Here is a 15,996-nt window from a genome sequence, read left to right on the forward strand (position 1 = left end):
ATGTTTCTCAGCCTAGGCAAGGATTGAGCCTTTTGGTGGATGGAGGTATCAGTCGTGGAGATAATGGGAGGCAGACATGATTGTTTTATACAAGATAAAAAGTTTGAAAAAGGGAGAAGAACTAGAGATGTAGACTAGGAGGTTCGTGAAAGATACTGCAACTAGAATAACAAGGCTTTCTTTTTTAAATTTTTCTTGTTTTTTGTTAACTAGTTTAAGTTGGATGCATTTCAAAGTGCATCTTGAACAACTCTGACCCTGGATGCTTTCTCTTCTATTCACCGCACTCGAACAGGATCTAATTTTAAAATGATGACTGACAAGCAGTCGGACAGTGGATGAAAGAATATTGCAATTCCAGCATTAGTAGAAAGAAACACATCTGCACACAACGAAAGAAAAAAAAAAAAACATGTTTCGGAACAGAATAGTAGATCAGGCATGTCGCTTTACTTGTAAAGAATCGAGTCATTTCAGACGGTGCAAAATACAATGAAACAGAGTTACCTATTTTCCTTCTTTTCAAGTCAGATCAAGATCCAGGAAAATGAGAAGTCTCATCTGTACGAATGTGTAAATAAGTATTTTAATCATATGAGATGATGGCCTGAAACTTGCTGATTACATTTGACTAATAAGAATAATCAGAACACCCCAAAACAGCTTTTTATATACATAAAAAATTATTTATAGGCAAGACAGTTAAATTCCTAATCTCCAAGACTAAAACAAAATTTAATTGTTCGGGTTCACTATACAAGTCTCGATAATTTAGGGCCAGAATTTCTGTAATCTCTTTCAAGGCATCAGTAAATGGGAATAACACGGAATTTCTGTCAAATCTCGTATTGATTTCACACGAAGTACTTAAAACTCTGACAAGACCAAAAAAATTCTTTTGCAACAAACACCATAATTTGCAATTCCATCTTTAGTTCCCCAATCAATAAAAACTAGCACAAGCACTCATATACCGAGAACACAAACCCCCCATAGTTAAGCCTTTGCAGTAAGCTAACGGGAGTTGGAAGGGAAGAAAATCCATGATACTAGTGAACCATTGTCAAAGAGAACAGAAAATTAGCATTTATATGATGTTTACTATTCCTGTTCAAAATTGAAGAGGGGCAGGGGGCCGAGAAAAAGAGGAAGAAAAGATCGACATCTTAATATTTCTTTACAGGTCAATAATGCACTAAATCTATTACCTAGTTTGAATGGATACCAGACAGTGAGAACAAATATGATGAATTACAAAGAAGAATAAACAATTAATGTGGATAGAAGGAACACAGCATGGAAAATTCAACTGCCTTCCTTGTGCAGATAAACCAATCATCTGGCCTTAGATTTGCATACAGAGAGGTAAACCATTTGGGTGTCCCTTGCTGGCTTATGATCAGGTTCATTCACTTAGGTTGCAGTTGCGAAGGTATGAATGGTCATACTTAATGTACTTGGTCCAGTACGACCGATATTTTGTCATAGCTATCTCCAGCCATGGCTTCATGTTGCCATTGTAATGCACGACTGCTGCATTTTCAATCTCCTTCCGATCAATGCTTGGGTTGTAGCCTAATCCGAGCACATGCCATGACTTCTGAAGTGGATGTGTCAACTTATAAAATGTAATCAGGCCAGGAGGTAATGTCCCGAGCTTCCAGAGTACCCTATCTTCATTCTTATAACCAACAAAATAGCAAAAGAAATCAGAAATAACAGGATGGATAGTTTAAAATAGAGAGGTAACCAGAAATTTACTTCCAATATATTCTAATGTCAACAATACAAGCTGCACTCCAATCACTATCTAAATTCAGGAAACAACTTAGAACTAAATCATTGTTATGGCATCATTTTTTGAACAAAAAATTCTATGTTAGTAAAAGCAAATCTAAAATACAAGAGATGCAGAACTGGACTAGAAAACTTTGTTATTTCGTTCAGTGCAAATCACTTTATGATGCCATGGCTATCAAAAGGGAAGCACAAAATAAAGAATGCGAAACTATAACCAAACATAGTTATATCATTTTTATAGCATCCACTTTTCGAACCAATGGTACCAAATGGATAATGCAAAGTACTAAATAGATGAGATACAAACTTTGATCTCAGCAAACTTGCAATTTCATCAAAGTGTATACCATTTTAAAATTAAAATGGCAAGCATGAAAATCTGTATATCAAAGCAGAAACAGATAACAGGATCAATGCATAAGGTTTCAAATACTCACCATGTTTTGCCACTTGTGATATATACCAGTGATATCCTGCTTTTTCCATTCATCAAGATCAAATATGTTCATCCCATATGCCCAACCACAATCATTCGGGTTAAAATTTCTAGCAATATGGGGATTTGTAAAGTTCAGGTACTTATCAAACCGGTGAAAGCTTTCACCGCAGGTTTCCACTGCCCCATTCACTTTTCCATTCAGATTTACTGACCACAATCCAGTTAAATCTTTCTGAACAACAATGTCATCATCAAGAAACAGGATCTTATTCAATTTGGGGTAGACCTCTGGAAGATAGAATCTCAGATGATTAAGCATTGAAAGATACTTTGGGTTCCTATACTTCAAATTAGAAGAACCAGATGAAAGAGATGTTGGATGATTTGCCTTGAAGTAATACTCTTTCATTGCAGCAGACTCGAGCTGCCTCAGAACAGGACAGTAAGATGAATTAAGCCACTTGAAGTCATCAACATTTTCAACATGAATAGTAGCCTTCCCTGGAGGATTCAATAGAAACCACATATTCATAGCTCCAAAGTTAAGCTTATCGGTAACAAGATGGAAAACGTGTTTGGAAGGATCCTGCAGTACATCCAAAAAGTATTTTTGAAGACAAACAAAATAAAATCCAATTTCAGAAATGATAGGAGTCTTTAAACTAAATCTCCCTTCAAAGTTGAGAGTCGGAATTGTTTGTTTTTGATTTGGGATAGAGCATTTGGAACCACAGACTAAGAAAATTACCTTGGCGTTTGTGATGGTTGAGTTGACAACAACTGATGCAGCCAAGACATTGTCAGAGAAGAGAGCATAATGGTAAAGATTGGGATTTTCCAGATTCTCACTTCTGGGGAACTTTCTCTTCTCTGGAGGAAGGAGATAGTATTCAATTGTCAGGTGCATAGACAAGCAATGGATTCCATTTGGAACTGTTTTGGCAGCTAACTGACTCAGAAAAGTGCTCTGTTTTCTTAAGCTCCTAACTTGTTCATCTGCTGTTTGAAGCATCGCTCTGAGCTTTCCAGTAACCAACTTGCAGTCAAACAATTGCTCTCTCGCTTTGGACAAAACTTGGCCCATAGCTTTTATTTTCTCAGGCGCACTAAACATAAATAATGTACATCTTAGAAATTCCCAATTAAAAGCATTGGAATAGCCATCAACACTCAGCATGAAAGGAGAAACAGAATATGAAGATTATTGAACACATTGACACCAAATTTGAGTTACCTGCGTTGCAGATCAGAATCAGTTGTTGCCTCTCCCAAGGCACGTTGACTCTCTTTGAGCCGAGCCTGTAATTCTTGATGCAAGTCAAGCTTTTCCTTCATTTTAGCTAAACTGATATATACTCTTGCCATTATCATCTGATCCCGCATTAAACGTACTGTTGAATCAGGGTTCTCATTCTCATTGTCTTTCCTCCATATACTGTATTTGCCCAGATAAGCAGAGTCAACTGATTTAGAACGTTCAATGGCTGCATTTTCCAGTTTCAAAATCACTTCATTATCTTGCCGCATCAAGTCATTTGCACGCTTTTCACGTCTTTTCTCTCTCAATTGCTGCAAAATTTCACAAGAGAATTAGTTTACAAGTCAGACATTGTAAGAGCCCAGAATAACTTAGGTAACTACTGAACAACACAGACAAGATAATACTTACCCTTCGAGCTAGTTTATCAGGTGTGTCAATGAATTGAGAATGATCATCTGCAAGGGAAAAATAGAACAATACCGGATCAAAAATGCAGTCAAGAACCAATAACTAATAATAGTTGACTGAAGAGAAATCTTACCAGAGATGCCATCCGCTTTGCCTCTCGGTGCTTCTTGCTTGGATATTGTTACTGTTTTATTTGGCTACAGGAGTGATAATAACCCAAAACAATCAATAATATGAGACTGAAAGTTGATATGAAATCTACACAAAAATAATAAGGGAGATACAAAAAAGTTGCATCATATTCAAGTCAAGCCACATTAGGGTAGTTATTCTAACCTCAGAAGTGGCACTGTTCTTGACTGGTGCCTCCACCCCTATAACTTTCCATGAAGCTGACAAATTGTTCTTTCTGAAAGAGTCAAGACTTAAAGGCCCCATATCAGCAGTGCTCGCTGTGATAACATCAATTACCTATAAGGTTGCTCAAATTAGAAGGCCATGGGATTGAATTATGAAACTAAAACCACCCTGTCAACATTTAACGAAACCAACAAATATAGACTTCTCATATGCAGCAAACCACACCAACTTGCACTTGCCTCTTTTGAGAGAAGAGATTTAATGTGCTGCAAAGCCAACCGCTCTCTCCAATCCAAATCCTGCTCAATTTTCCTTTCTCAGATGAGTATAAAACAAGACAGAGCAAACTTCTAAGATAACAAGCATAAGAAGATAATGATTTTGAAGAAGCTACCAGCTTGCTGTAACCAACTGGAACATTATTTTGATCTGCAAAAGCGACAGTAATCACTTAATACAAAGGGCACAGGGATATAACCAGAACCCAGCAATAGAAAACAGACAATTATGATTAAAAGGACAACCACAAACATTGAGCCAATAAGGTGAAACTTAATTTGAATAGTCTACAGAGATCACAACACAACGCAAAGCAGAAGATTATCAATCTCAGGTCTCGGCTTAGGCTCCCATACCAAATAATAAGGCACTATACAGAGAATTTACTGATGTTTTTGAATTGATTTAGCATAATACAGAAAATGTGTTGGTTTACACAGTAATGCAGAATTAAAATCCAAAAACTAACCGGAGTGTGAAATCACAACAAACATGAACAGCAAAAATTGGCCCACGTGTGAACATTCAGACGAACAATCAGCAATATTATTTACTTCATTACAAAAACTGGACAAGCAAACAGCATAAGATCTATCGAAAATGCAGATTAAGATGTTGAAATTAAGCAGTACAGAAAGAGTAAAGAACGGACCAATTGAATCGATGGCATACAGACCTCGACCGAAAAAGAAAATCAACGGTGCCAGGATAGAGAAGAAAATAACAAGAGCAATCGGCAATCGAGATCCACCGCCTCTGTTCCTTCCGGAACCTGATAATCCTCGCTTCAACGCCATTTTATAAATCAAACACCTAACAAACAACGAATCAACACAAAATTAAAAACCTAAAACTTGCATAACTAAAAGCGAGAGAGATAGAGAAGAGAATAGAAGAGAGTGGAATGAGAATATACAAGTGGAATTGAGAAAAGATCTAGCGGGAGTGCATTGTTAAGCGAAGGATAATGACAAGAGTGAGAGTGTTAACAGAAAGAGAAACTAATAATGAAAGAAAAGAAGAGAGAGAAACGTGTAAACGGAGAAAGTAAAGTGTTATTATTGGAAGCCAACTCTCTTCTTTTACCTTCGTTATTTTATTATTATTATTATTTTCTTTAGATCAGTAAGAGCAAGCTTTCGTTTTTCTGATTCTGTTTTCCTCTCTCTCCCTCCCTGCGCGTGATTAACGATAATGTATGAATTTTTTCTTTTTTGTTGTTTACTTGCACAAGGGAAAGGAAAAACGCAAACAGACGATGTCGTTTTAGGAGGCCGACCGACATACTCAACATTATCTGACTTTCTCTGTTTTTAATTAAATAATCTTTGCTAATCGTTAGCAATTCAAAGAAATGGTAGTTTTGGTTCCTTATCATCAGTAACAGAGAAATAACGGTGGCAATTTTTGTTCATTTATCATACATCATTATCAACAGGAGGGAAAAAAGAAAAAAGAATTAAAGGAGTTCCAGCTTGCATTGTGTTTTTAATCGTACCTACAAGATGTTGACATGCAAATGGTTTCATTCAAGTTGACCCAAATATTTGTCTGATCAATAGAACCAGCACAAAAGTCATTTGAGTTTGGCCCAGTTAATATCGTTGCCCAGAAATGAACAGGAAGTAAGTTGTGGCGGTACACTTGTGCTTAGAAATAATACAAGATTTTATTGTCCAACATTGCTTTGTTTCATGTTAATAATTGACTCAAAAGAACCAACAAAATCTATTTCCTGAATTCAGTTTTTCTTTTTGGCTATATCATATTATCAGATCAACTTGAGACCACGACAGAAGCTTGTTCTATCCCATAGAAATTCTCCCTTACCGCTGCTAGAATACATGAATGAATTAATGATGTTAGGAAACCACAGATAATGGAACAGGTTTTCATCTACAGTTAAGATAAAATTTCAAGGATGAGTTTGATCATGTTAAAACAATCATCTTAGGGGGATAAACACTAACCTTTTAACCACCGCTAACAGTGTCAGTCGTTAATCTTTGTTGGAACTTGGCACCATACACCACGACAGTGGAAAGTAAATTACCGGTGCCCTCCAGATTTATAAGGAAATCCGTATAACAGCAATTCAGAAACTAAAATGCCTATCAAAGTCTGGATGAACGCCAGATATGTGATGTGAAATAACAGACAGAAAAAGCAAGGCCATACTAAAATTCCATTGATGCACATACAATTAGTACAGTTCATTCCCCTGAAGCCTCACAGCAGTGGCTTCAAAAAACTCTTAACAAAGTTCAAGCTGCATGGGATAATTACTCTAGCGTCTGTTTACTTGTAACATTGTGATTGTTTGCCATGGCTCAGCAATTTCTAAAATTTTTAAGTACTTTGGCAACTGCAACATGTTAGCATCTTTCTGATCACCCCTTGCATCTCAAGCATAAATCAATGATCCCAAATCAACCTGATGATGCACCCTTTTGAAACCGCAGCGAAATCTTCTCTACAGAATTGCAACATCCAAGTAATCTCCAATCTGCAAAAGTGAAGAACATGTCAACCACAAATCCCATATGCAAATTATTTTAGAATAATACATTATGCCAAAACGAGCATTCTTGTATACCTGGAAGCCAAGCTCAGCCAATGCTTTGCCATCATCTAATTTTCCACTTCTATTGGAATATGTCTTTCCCACCTTCATGAAGCAATGAAATTTTCCACAGTGAGAACCTTATGATAGATCTGACATACACCTCAAAATTCTCAGCTTGCTTGCGTTAATGAACAGTGCAGTACACTAAAAACTATTTTCACATCTAAGGGACTTCCTTCAGGTTCTTTTTTTCCTTCCCCTCTGTTAATTGGAAGTGAGGAATGGGAGGAAGACATAATCGAAAGGAAAAAAGAGAAAATCGAAAGGAAGATGGTAAATTTAGGGATCTGTACATTATCATGCTTGAGAACATGAAAACGAAAATCATCCATACATGCAAGAGGGAGGGAAAAAAAGCAAAGTGATTGACCTCTCGCACCACGAAACGTCCATTTTTGTCAGGATATACAAAAGCAAATGAAAGTCTAGCATCTCTTCTCCTTGCTGCTGGAGCCACCTCTTTGACCTGTGAACGAAATCAGATTAAAGTGTGGAATGAAAAGACTGCAACCAGAACTGTTCAGTGCAGAAAATAATTAAAAGAAATAAGAACTTTCAAGAGATGGTGCTCAATGAAGAAATCTAAACCAAAACCTCCAACAAGAGGCAGAAAACCATTAAAGGAAAAGGAAGCTACTCAGCCAGACAATGTGATTCAATCAAGCGTCCAACTAAGACTAGAGACTGTCCCAACGAACAGTTTAAGACAAAGCCACCCTGTCACACTGTGCACATATTCTGTAAGGAGGGAAATAAACAAATTAAGAAGATGGCTCAAAACCTAGCCTTATTCAAAGGAAGAAGAAAGCAGTTTTAATTAGTAATTGGGAGTAGCAATACAAGTTACCATTGAGGTGGAATTCATAACAAAGGAAATCAGGTATTCAGGTCATTTTTAGGTGAGACATAGGTGGCGTGTTACTGACAGCTACTTCTCATCTTGTGACCAATTTAAGACTTCCCAACCACCTTGCAGTTTTAGCCTCTTCAAACACTATAAATCTATGAATCATTGAGATTATGACTAGAACTGTATTGCTTAGATGCTGAGATCATTCTTTTTGGTGCTCCGGGACCTGTATGAGCTTCAAGACACTCTTAAACCTATGAGCAACACCGAGGTTTATGAATTTCTCCTACCTACTGTCATACTCAAGCTGAGGTTAAAGCCACTCAAAAACATTAAGCAAGACTCTGAAACCTCCCATTAAATGAATATAAACAGAGTAATGGTAGATGATTTGTACGAACCAGATCAGTTAACTCTCGAAGAGTAGCATCCTTCCATGTGTAGATTTGGACCTCATCCTTGGGCTCCTTGCCTCTCACGGCAAAATCTTCCTTGGAATGATGACTCCCTATCTGCAGCAAATTAGGCAAGTGAGAGCTTAGAGTAAATTTTCCATATATAGCTCGCAGTTTAGAGTTCAACAAGAATTAATCATTATATCCATAATTGAGAAAGAGTTTGTGCCTAGCCCCTTCCATATTCTGTCTTAATGATAATTCGCAAATTCAAGTTCTTATTTAACAAGTCTTTACAAACTGAGCAGATAGAAAAGAGTTTCGGACAAGAGCACAGAACAGTGGGAGCACATACCTTAGTAAAAACGCGAAGCAACAAAGGACACGTCTGGAATCCCAATTGGAGAGAATACCCAAAGAAGGAAGAAAAAAAAAAGAAATGCATTAGAGTAGGTAAAGGAAGAGTAAAAAATAATTATAAATGCAACACATAGCTCTTATAATAGATGTAGATGATACCATATAGTTGATGAACTAAACTAAGCTACATAATTGAGAATTAGGCAATAAAACCCTAGAAAATCAATGAAGAAGAGTTTGTAAAATACCTTTTCACGATCAACAGGCTGAACAGGAGGAAGACCTCTAGGAGGAGGGCCCAATGGCCTTCCTCCAGATCTCCTTTGTACCTCTGATACTCCCGCCATCTTTATTCGTTTTTATTTTTTCTCCCAATGGAACCGCAGCGCCGAGTCTGGTAGTTCGTTTCCTTCAGCTGCCGATACCGGTCAGCTTCAGCTACGCTAGTTAGTACTACGGCCTAACAGAGCAGACTTGGGCTTGTCTCCTTAAAGGCCCTGTTATAACTTGGGCTTTGCGAAAAGCAAGTTTCATGTACGACGCCGTTTCCTCGCTGTTTCTTTACCGATGAATGACCGTCGATTGAAATGGAGGGGTCACTACTAGTCACCTGTGTATTCTGATTGTTTAGAAAACAATTGTTTAACTTTAGAATACTGAAAGATGTATTCAGTATTTTCGTGCGGTCAATCAGTCAAAGGATCAAATTGTTGTAGAATCATTTACCCTTTTGCTTAAACCAATTTCCTTCCTTACGTTTGTTATTACAAAGATTCTATTAGAGCAGCAAATGAACTAAATTGCTCTCGACTAATTGAAGCTAAATTCAGCTCGGTAAAAACGCGTTTGAGTTCGTTTATCGGGATAAATAAGTCGAACTCGAGCTTCATTTTTAAACTCGTTTATTAAACGAGCAGAGCTCGAACTTAATAGTACTCGACTCGTCTGAACTCGCGAGCTCTCTCATTATGGAAGTTTGGCTCAGCAAAAATTCATTCAAGTTCTTTCTTCAAAATAAACAAGCCGAGCTCGAGTTTTATTTTTGAACTCGTTTATTAAATGAATCGAGCTCATGCATAGTAGTGCTCGACTCATCTGAGCTCGCAAGCTGAACAAATATATTTATTATTTACTGTATGAATAAATTTAGTGATTTTTAAATATTTTTATATTTTTATTAAATTTAAATTTTAAATTAATTTATATAAAAAGTTATAATTTATATAAAATATTTTAGAATATTATTTTATATAAAAATTACATATTAAAATATTTTATATAGAATTAATTCAAATTTTATAATTTTTTTAAATAAATACATTAAAAAGTTATTGTAACTGCGATACTTTAAAATTCATTTATTATATGATACATTCCTATAATTGTAAATCAACCAAATTGAGGATATTTTTAACTTGTCCCATTTATTATGGAACGGAGTTTAAGTTAGGAGTCATTTTATTACTTATAGTTTACGGGTGGGTATATAGATTATAAATTGAAAAAAAAAAATCCATTATTAAATTACACAAACAATATACTTATTACAAAATACTTATTATTTTATTTATTATATTTGATATAAAATTATTAATTTTCTAATTTTTGAGCCAAAACCGCTGGCAAATCTAATCAGTCGAGATTTAGCTCATTTTATTAAACAAATTAAGTGAATTGTTATAATGTTGAATTTTGAGGGCCGATTCATTTGTAACCATAGACATGGCACATGTATATAATAAAACCATACCTCAAATGCAACTATATAAATATAGTGGTACTGGAGTAAGTTGCACTTTCACCGGTCCTTATAGCAGATGCAATTAGAATGGTATTAAACTGCCCTTTTGATTCTTTTTTTTCCATTTTTCTTTTTAGGCTGTTTAAATAAAAGAAAGAAAAATTAACCTCCAAGAAGCTTATTTAAGGAAAAAGATGTAGAAATAATGAAAGCATATCAAATATCATCATCAAAATGGATATGGGGAATCCTGTCCCAATCCAAACTCCACCACTTTAGAAGACAATCCTGAGGAAGATTGAAAACCACATGTACCCCACCCCAGCCCACCCCACATGAACTGCAGTGCCCATGAAAGAGAGAGGAGGACCCATTTGCATATAAAGTTTCTTTCTGGTTCATAACCCATAAGACTGACACTAGCAAGAAGGTGCCAAATATTCCATGGCTTAGCTAAACATTTTCACCTAATAATTTTTCTACAAAAACCCACCTTATAAGTAAAACATAGGAAAATGCAAATGAATATTAGTTTCGGAATAGAGACAAAAGATAATTCCAAGCAAGTCCCATTTGACTGTGTACTCATTGTTCCCTCTTCAATATAAGGAAACAAACATAGCATGCTTAAAGTCTCGCAACTGAAAGCTCAGCTGAAAGTGAAGGTTATTGCAAGAAACAGCAATTTGCATTGAAGAACCCTACTCACCCATCAAAGTTTTCTGTAAATGGTAAACCCTAACCAACTCCACCACCTCTTTGGGTCCTTCTTGCAAATAGGACCCCCTAGTCTGCTTTGTCTTGTCCATAGGTAGTTGGATCCACTAGGGAGAAAGAAAGAAAACATAGATAAATTATGTGTGTCACTTTAATGCTATGACCATTACCATTCATTTTAATTTACCTTTTTTCTTTTTTCCAACCCTTATCCTATTTACACCTCTTTGTGGTTAAAATTTTGGGAGATGGGGAAGGATGGATGACTAAGTGTTCTACATTTTCAAAAGGCTATTCACATGGGCATGCCGATTATAGTCCATAAAGAAAAATTTGCAGAAGGTAAGAGCTAAGTACTGTGTTGGTGGTTTAGGCAGTACAACTGAGCATGTGGAGTAAAACCCGACCACACATCTATCATCTAATTCTGAACACTTTGTGATAGTCCAATCCAAGATAAAACTTAGGCTGACAATCTTGATTTTTCAGTTACATGTATATATCGTCAAACTTTCTAGTGATTGAGTAGTCCTTAGAAATATAAGTAAAAATCATGTCCGCATTGACAACTATGCCGATTTTCGCCATTAATTTAAGTCTCACTTCAAACTTCATACAGATGAACTCATTAATGTTGAATGTACATAATTAATTTTTATTATTTGGTATGATAGAGGAGTGTCCACTGAATCAACACATTGGTGATATGAATTGGATAAACATGGAGAACATATACAACAGGCGCCGGAGAATAGGCAAGAAAGAGTTGGGTCATGGCAGGGTGGACATGGATCGTGGAGGCTCCGACCGAGAGAGAAACGTCGATCCATGTAAAAGAGAACCTCAAGCTGTGTGGGGGCTCATTTTCGTACTTCCACTCGCGACAGATGGAAAAGGATAAGGATATGTAAATGAAAGCCTTACCCATGTGCCCCACGCTGCATCCTTTGTACCTTCACAGATTTACAATTAATACAAAATCATTTACATATACTTATTCTTAAGATTAGCTTCCCAGCTATGGATCTAATGCTTGTTTTCCAAATATAGATATTTAGTGTTTTACCTTTTAATTTTTATTCATTTGAGGTCCGACGACCACAAATTACATAATATAACAGCTATTTTTTATATTCATTATTAATTTCGGGCGCAAATTTGAAATCTTTACAAGTAAATATATATATATATATATATATATATATATATATGAGTGTTTTAAATATTAAAATTAATACTTAAATACAATAGTTTTGCTCATCCAAATGTTATCCGGTTGATAAGAGGTATGAAAGTATAATTAAGTCCATATGGCAAGTTGCAGAAGTTAGCTCCAATGAACACTCCATATTTAACAAATGGACATTGTCTGATCAACAGTTTAGCCTTCTTATATGCGTCCTTGGTTTCTTCTTCTAACTGTTTCCTGCACGTTTTGCCTAGCTTTATTTATCTATTTTGCCTAATTTCCAATTCTTATCTTCTAAATATCCTATAAAGATATCAAATATATCATCAACCATTTCCATTATCTGCAGTCACTCTCACATAGAATGAATAAGAATTATACCGTAAAGATCGAACTATTTTGTGTATTTATATGCGTTTATAATATGCTATTTATAATAAAACAGGTTTAATTATGAAAAATAAACATGTAGTATTGCTAGTCAAAAACTTTACAGTTTCGCCTGAAAACTGCATAAATTAATTAATATTAACGAGGATTTGAAACAAATCATTAATGTGTCTAAAATGAAGAATTGAATTATACCTAAAACATATATTCCCTCTATTCAGGATTTAACATTTTAAATCTAAAAAATTTAACATTTTAAATCTAAATATGGTAAAACATCTTTATATTTTAGGCCAGATAAAATTTATAACCTTGAGGAGGTTATAATTTAATGGATGTTTGAGTACTAAATTTTTTTTTAACTTAATATTTAATTTTATTAGTGAGATCATAGAAATAGGAGATAAAATATGTTAATATCTTATTATATTATATATATAAGATTAATGAAATAAAATAATACTATAATAAGACAAGACATAACGTAACATATACTTTTTAAAGTTATTTATACAAGTATTATTATATAGAAGAAAATTTTCTTAAAATGAGACTTAAAAAATGTATAACTTACTATGATAGAGAATTTATTCCTATTTATAATTGACTCAATTTGATACCATAATATTTTGTCACTATATAAAGGTTATTCATTTATAAAAATATTACTATAGAGAAGTTTTATTATATCAAGTTTAAGAATTTTAAATCTGAAATCTTTCTGGAATTTATTTCTATAAATTCTCACTAGTTTCCTCATCATTAGTATTTTTTTTCGCTTATTTGAAGATTATAAATTATTCATCTATATAAAGGGATAAATTCTATATCTTGATTATAAATAATAGGAAATTAATAAAAATAATCAAGTAACACACATATTAAGAAAAAATTCTTACAAATGACCAACTTGTATTTCATGAACTTGTAAAACCTTTACATGAATCTAATTGAATAAAAATTATAATAATCCATTTCTCATTCTTTCTCATTATAAAGGGATTTAAAGCCTCATTAAGTAAAAAATTAATAAATCTTTATATAAGAAAAATTATTGTATAGGTTTGATGTATATTTCCGATGATCGACACATAATCATTAATTTTAAACGATGAAGAGCCATACAAAACATAAAGAGTAAAAAGAGTGGTTGGAGGAGAGGGGGGAGGGGAAGCCAAAAGAGGAAAGATAGAATAAGAGGATGAGGGCGAAATATTAAAGAAAGCTGAGGGGTTGTTTAGCAATAATAACAAGTCTAATTTTTGTAAGGAACTGCTATCGCAGTATTGCTATATGCATTACTGTTAAAACTACACGCCATTTTTGTAACTATATCCCAATGACTTATGACTATAGCAGTTGCATGCTCACATTGATTGCCCAATAATTCATCTACTTTATTCTCGAAGGAACAGGGGACACTGATGCTGATTTATCAGTAAACATTAATGTCATTAATTTTTTGGTATGAGATGTCTATAATATCACCCTACCTATCTATTAGGAAGTACATTAATTAATATAATAAGTACTCTATGCTTAAGGACACCCAGAACTTAAACTAATAAAATTTTGATACTTTGATTTATTTTCTGCCAGATTTTGTAGAAAGATATTTGTTATTGATGGGATTATAATTGTAATTGGATTGAATCTAAACTAATGAGTGTATCAAAATAATGCTAAGTATTAAAAAGAATATGAATTAAGTAAGAACATTGGCTTAGGTTGGTAGGTAGGGTTAGGATCCCTCTGCAACAATACAACAGAGGCGGAGGCAAAAGGGCTGCTAACTTAATACAGCAGTGGGATGAAGACGTTGCAGGCTAGATAGATCATCTCTAGTAAAAAGAAGTTCTATTAGAAATAGGCACCGAATTAGGTGGACTATTGATGCCAACGCTATCCTCAAAATAGAAACCTATATATATATATATATATATATATATATATATATATATACTATCTTACTTCCTGTTATTATTATTCAGTGCCACCCGATTTATTAACAAAAAGCTGGGCCGATACATGTTCAAGGATTGTACTGATTCAGAACTTCGGTGAACTCGTAACCCCCAAAATTAATTAAAAGAAAAAAGAAAAAGGGAATTGTGGGGGACTCGCAGCACATCATTTATATTCTGAATTTGCTCTGATTGGAAGAAACAAAAAGAAAATTATTAAATAAAAATGCCCAAAATATCAACTAGAATTCGTATTTAATATTTCTGTTTTTAAGAATTCATAAAAGAATTTATTCAAATTCTATTATAGTATCAGCATAGTTATTTCGGTAAAGAATAAAGAAAAATAATTATAAATATTGAGATTTTAATTAATCAAATGTTTAATTATAGTTATTTTGATATTAATCAGACCGGAATTCTATCAGATTCATCATTTAATTGATTTCTACTTTAATCAATTAATGTAAATTCTATAAATTCTAATGAAGAGCACAAGTGATGTGTCTTTTTTAGTATTCGCAAGTGCACGAACCGTTCCTATAGTAAGGGTAAGTTCACCACGAGGTCGATCTCTCAAGAAACTATGATGCCACTTATTATAAAGACTAATTATCAACATAAAACAATAAAAGTAAATCTAAACACTCTAAATCGTATGTTTAAGAGGATAATGGTCATAAAGTAAAGTAACTAAACAATAAATAAATATGCAATGCAAATGCAAATGCTTATGATCTAAAACTATATACTAAAAATAGTATTTAATCTAGCCATTTACTTAGTAATCTACTTGTTTTATTTTAAGCCTAGATCTAATGAATGAGATGGTGATGTGCCTTTTCCCTAAATCACTCAAGCTAATGATGCAACTTAGGTTTCTTATACCAACATAGATTAAAGTAAATGATGGTTAACTAACAATAATAACTGAAACTAATAAAGATACGAAGGTAAAGAAATCATTCATTAAATAAATAAATAACAAGATTCATGCAAAAGTAAAAAGACTAAACTAAACACTTATGAAAACTAGCCTAACATATTTAACCCAATGATCATGGTATTAAATAGAGAGACATAAAACAATAAAATAAAAAGCTCCCTCAAGATCCAGAATTTCTTCAAGTAGGAAGAAGATTGGTCATCAGTCTCCACTTCTTGAAAAGCTCCTTAGATCCTCAAAGAACAATGAAAACTAAAACTAAAATGTTTAT

General features: G+C 34.1%; 2 protein-coding genes across 5 annotated transcripts; both read right to left on the bottom strand.

Annotated features, from left to right (window-relative positions):
- Positions 1-1,060: 1,060 nt before the first annotated feature.
- LOC8258481 (polygalacturonate 4-alpha-galacturonosyltransferase) lies at positions 1,061-5,787 on the bottom strand. 3 transcript variants are annotated; one of them, XM_015729004.3, is made up of 11 exons: positions 5,634-5,787; positions 5,200-5,360; positions 4,663-4,697; positions 4,508-4,567; positions 4,245-4,379; positions 4,042-4,105; positions 3,909-3,955; positions 3,474-3,808; positions 2,988-3,345; positions 2,238-2,825; positions 1,061-1,681 (listed from the first exon to the last, which is right to left on the bottom strand). In XM_015729004.3, exons 2-11 carry the CDS (start codon positions 5,342-5,344, stop codon positions 1,406-1,408), a joined length of 2,043 nt encoding a protein of 680 aa, XP_015584490.2. In that variant the 5' UTR covers positions 5,345-5,360; positions 5,634-5,787; the 3' UTR covers positions 1,061-1,405. The 3 variants fall into 3 exon arrangements, with proteins under 3 accessions (XP_015584490.2, XP_015584492.2, XP_015584489.2); XM_015729006.3 differs by lacking the exon at positions 5,634-5,787 and adding an exon at positions 5,464-5,624 and having other exon boundaries at positions 5,224-5,360; XM_015729003.3 differs by lacking the exon at positions 5,634-5,787 and adding an exon at positions 5,464-5,624.
- Positions 5,788-6,707: 920 nt separating this feature from the next.
- On the bottom strand, positions 6,708-9,297 carry LOC8258482 (histone deacetylase complex subunit SAP18). Of its 2 annotated transcripts, none has more exons than XM_002511718.3 (6): positions 9,027-9,271; positions 8,774-8,806; positions 8,425-8,535; positions 7,544-7,639; positions 7,144-7,215; positions 6,708-7,053 (listed from the first exon to the last, which is right to left on the bottom strand). In XM_002511718.3, exons 1-6 carry the CDS (start codon positions 9,123-9,125, stop codon positions 7,021-7,023), a joined length of 444 nt encoding a protein of 147 aa, XP_002511764.1. In that variant the 5' UTR covers positions 9,126-9,271; the 3' UTR covers positions 6,708-7,020. The 2 variants fall into 2 exon arrangements, 1 of the variants encoding a protein (XP_002511764.1); XR_003080634.2 differs by having other exon boundaries at positions 6,996-7,053; positions 7,144-7,262; positions 9,027-9,297.
- Between the last annotated feature and the right edge of the window lie 6,699 nt (positions 9,298-15,996).

The sequence above is a fragment of the Ricinus communis genome, chromosome 1 (assembly GCF_019578655.1).
Source record: "Ricinus communis isolate WT05 ecotype wild-type chromosome 1, ASM1957865v1, whole genome shotgun sequence".
Classification (NCBI taxonomy): Eukaryota; Viridiplantae; Streptophyta; class Magnoliopsida; order Malpighiales; family Euphorbiaceae; genus Ricinus; species Ricinus communis.

Bases quoted from the DNA above. Each gene is read 5' to 3' on its own strand.
- LOC8258482 (XM_002511718.3), bottom strand. From the start codon at position 9,125: ATGGCGGGAGTATCAGAGGTACAAAGGAGATCTGGAGGAAGGCCATTG. The intron at 7,216-7,543 runs GTCAATCACTTT...TGCTTCATGAAG, and splicing joins GACGTTTCGTGGTGCGAGAG to GTGGGAAAGACATATTCCAA. The intron at 7,054-7,143 runs GTATACAAGAAT...TCACTTTTGCAG, and splicing joins TGGCTGAGCTTGGCTTCCAG to ATTGGAGATTACTTGGATGT.
- LOC8258481 (XM_015729004.3), bottom strand. From the start codon at position 5,344: ATGGCGTTGAAGCGAGGATTATCAGGTTCCGGAAGGAACAGAGGCGGT. The intron at 4,568-4,662 runs GTAGCTTCTTCA...AAAATTGAGCAG, and splicing joins CAGTTGGTTACAGCAAGCTG to GATTTGGATTGGAGAGAGCG. The intron at 3,956-4,041 runs GTAAGATTTCTC...TTTCCCTTGCAG, and splicing joins CAAAGCGGATGGCATCTCTG to ATGATCATTCTCAATTCATT.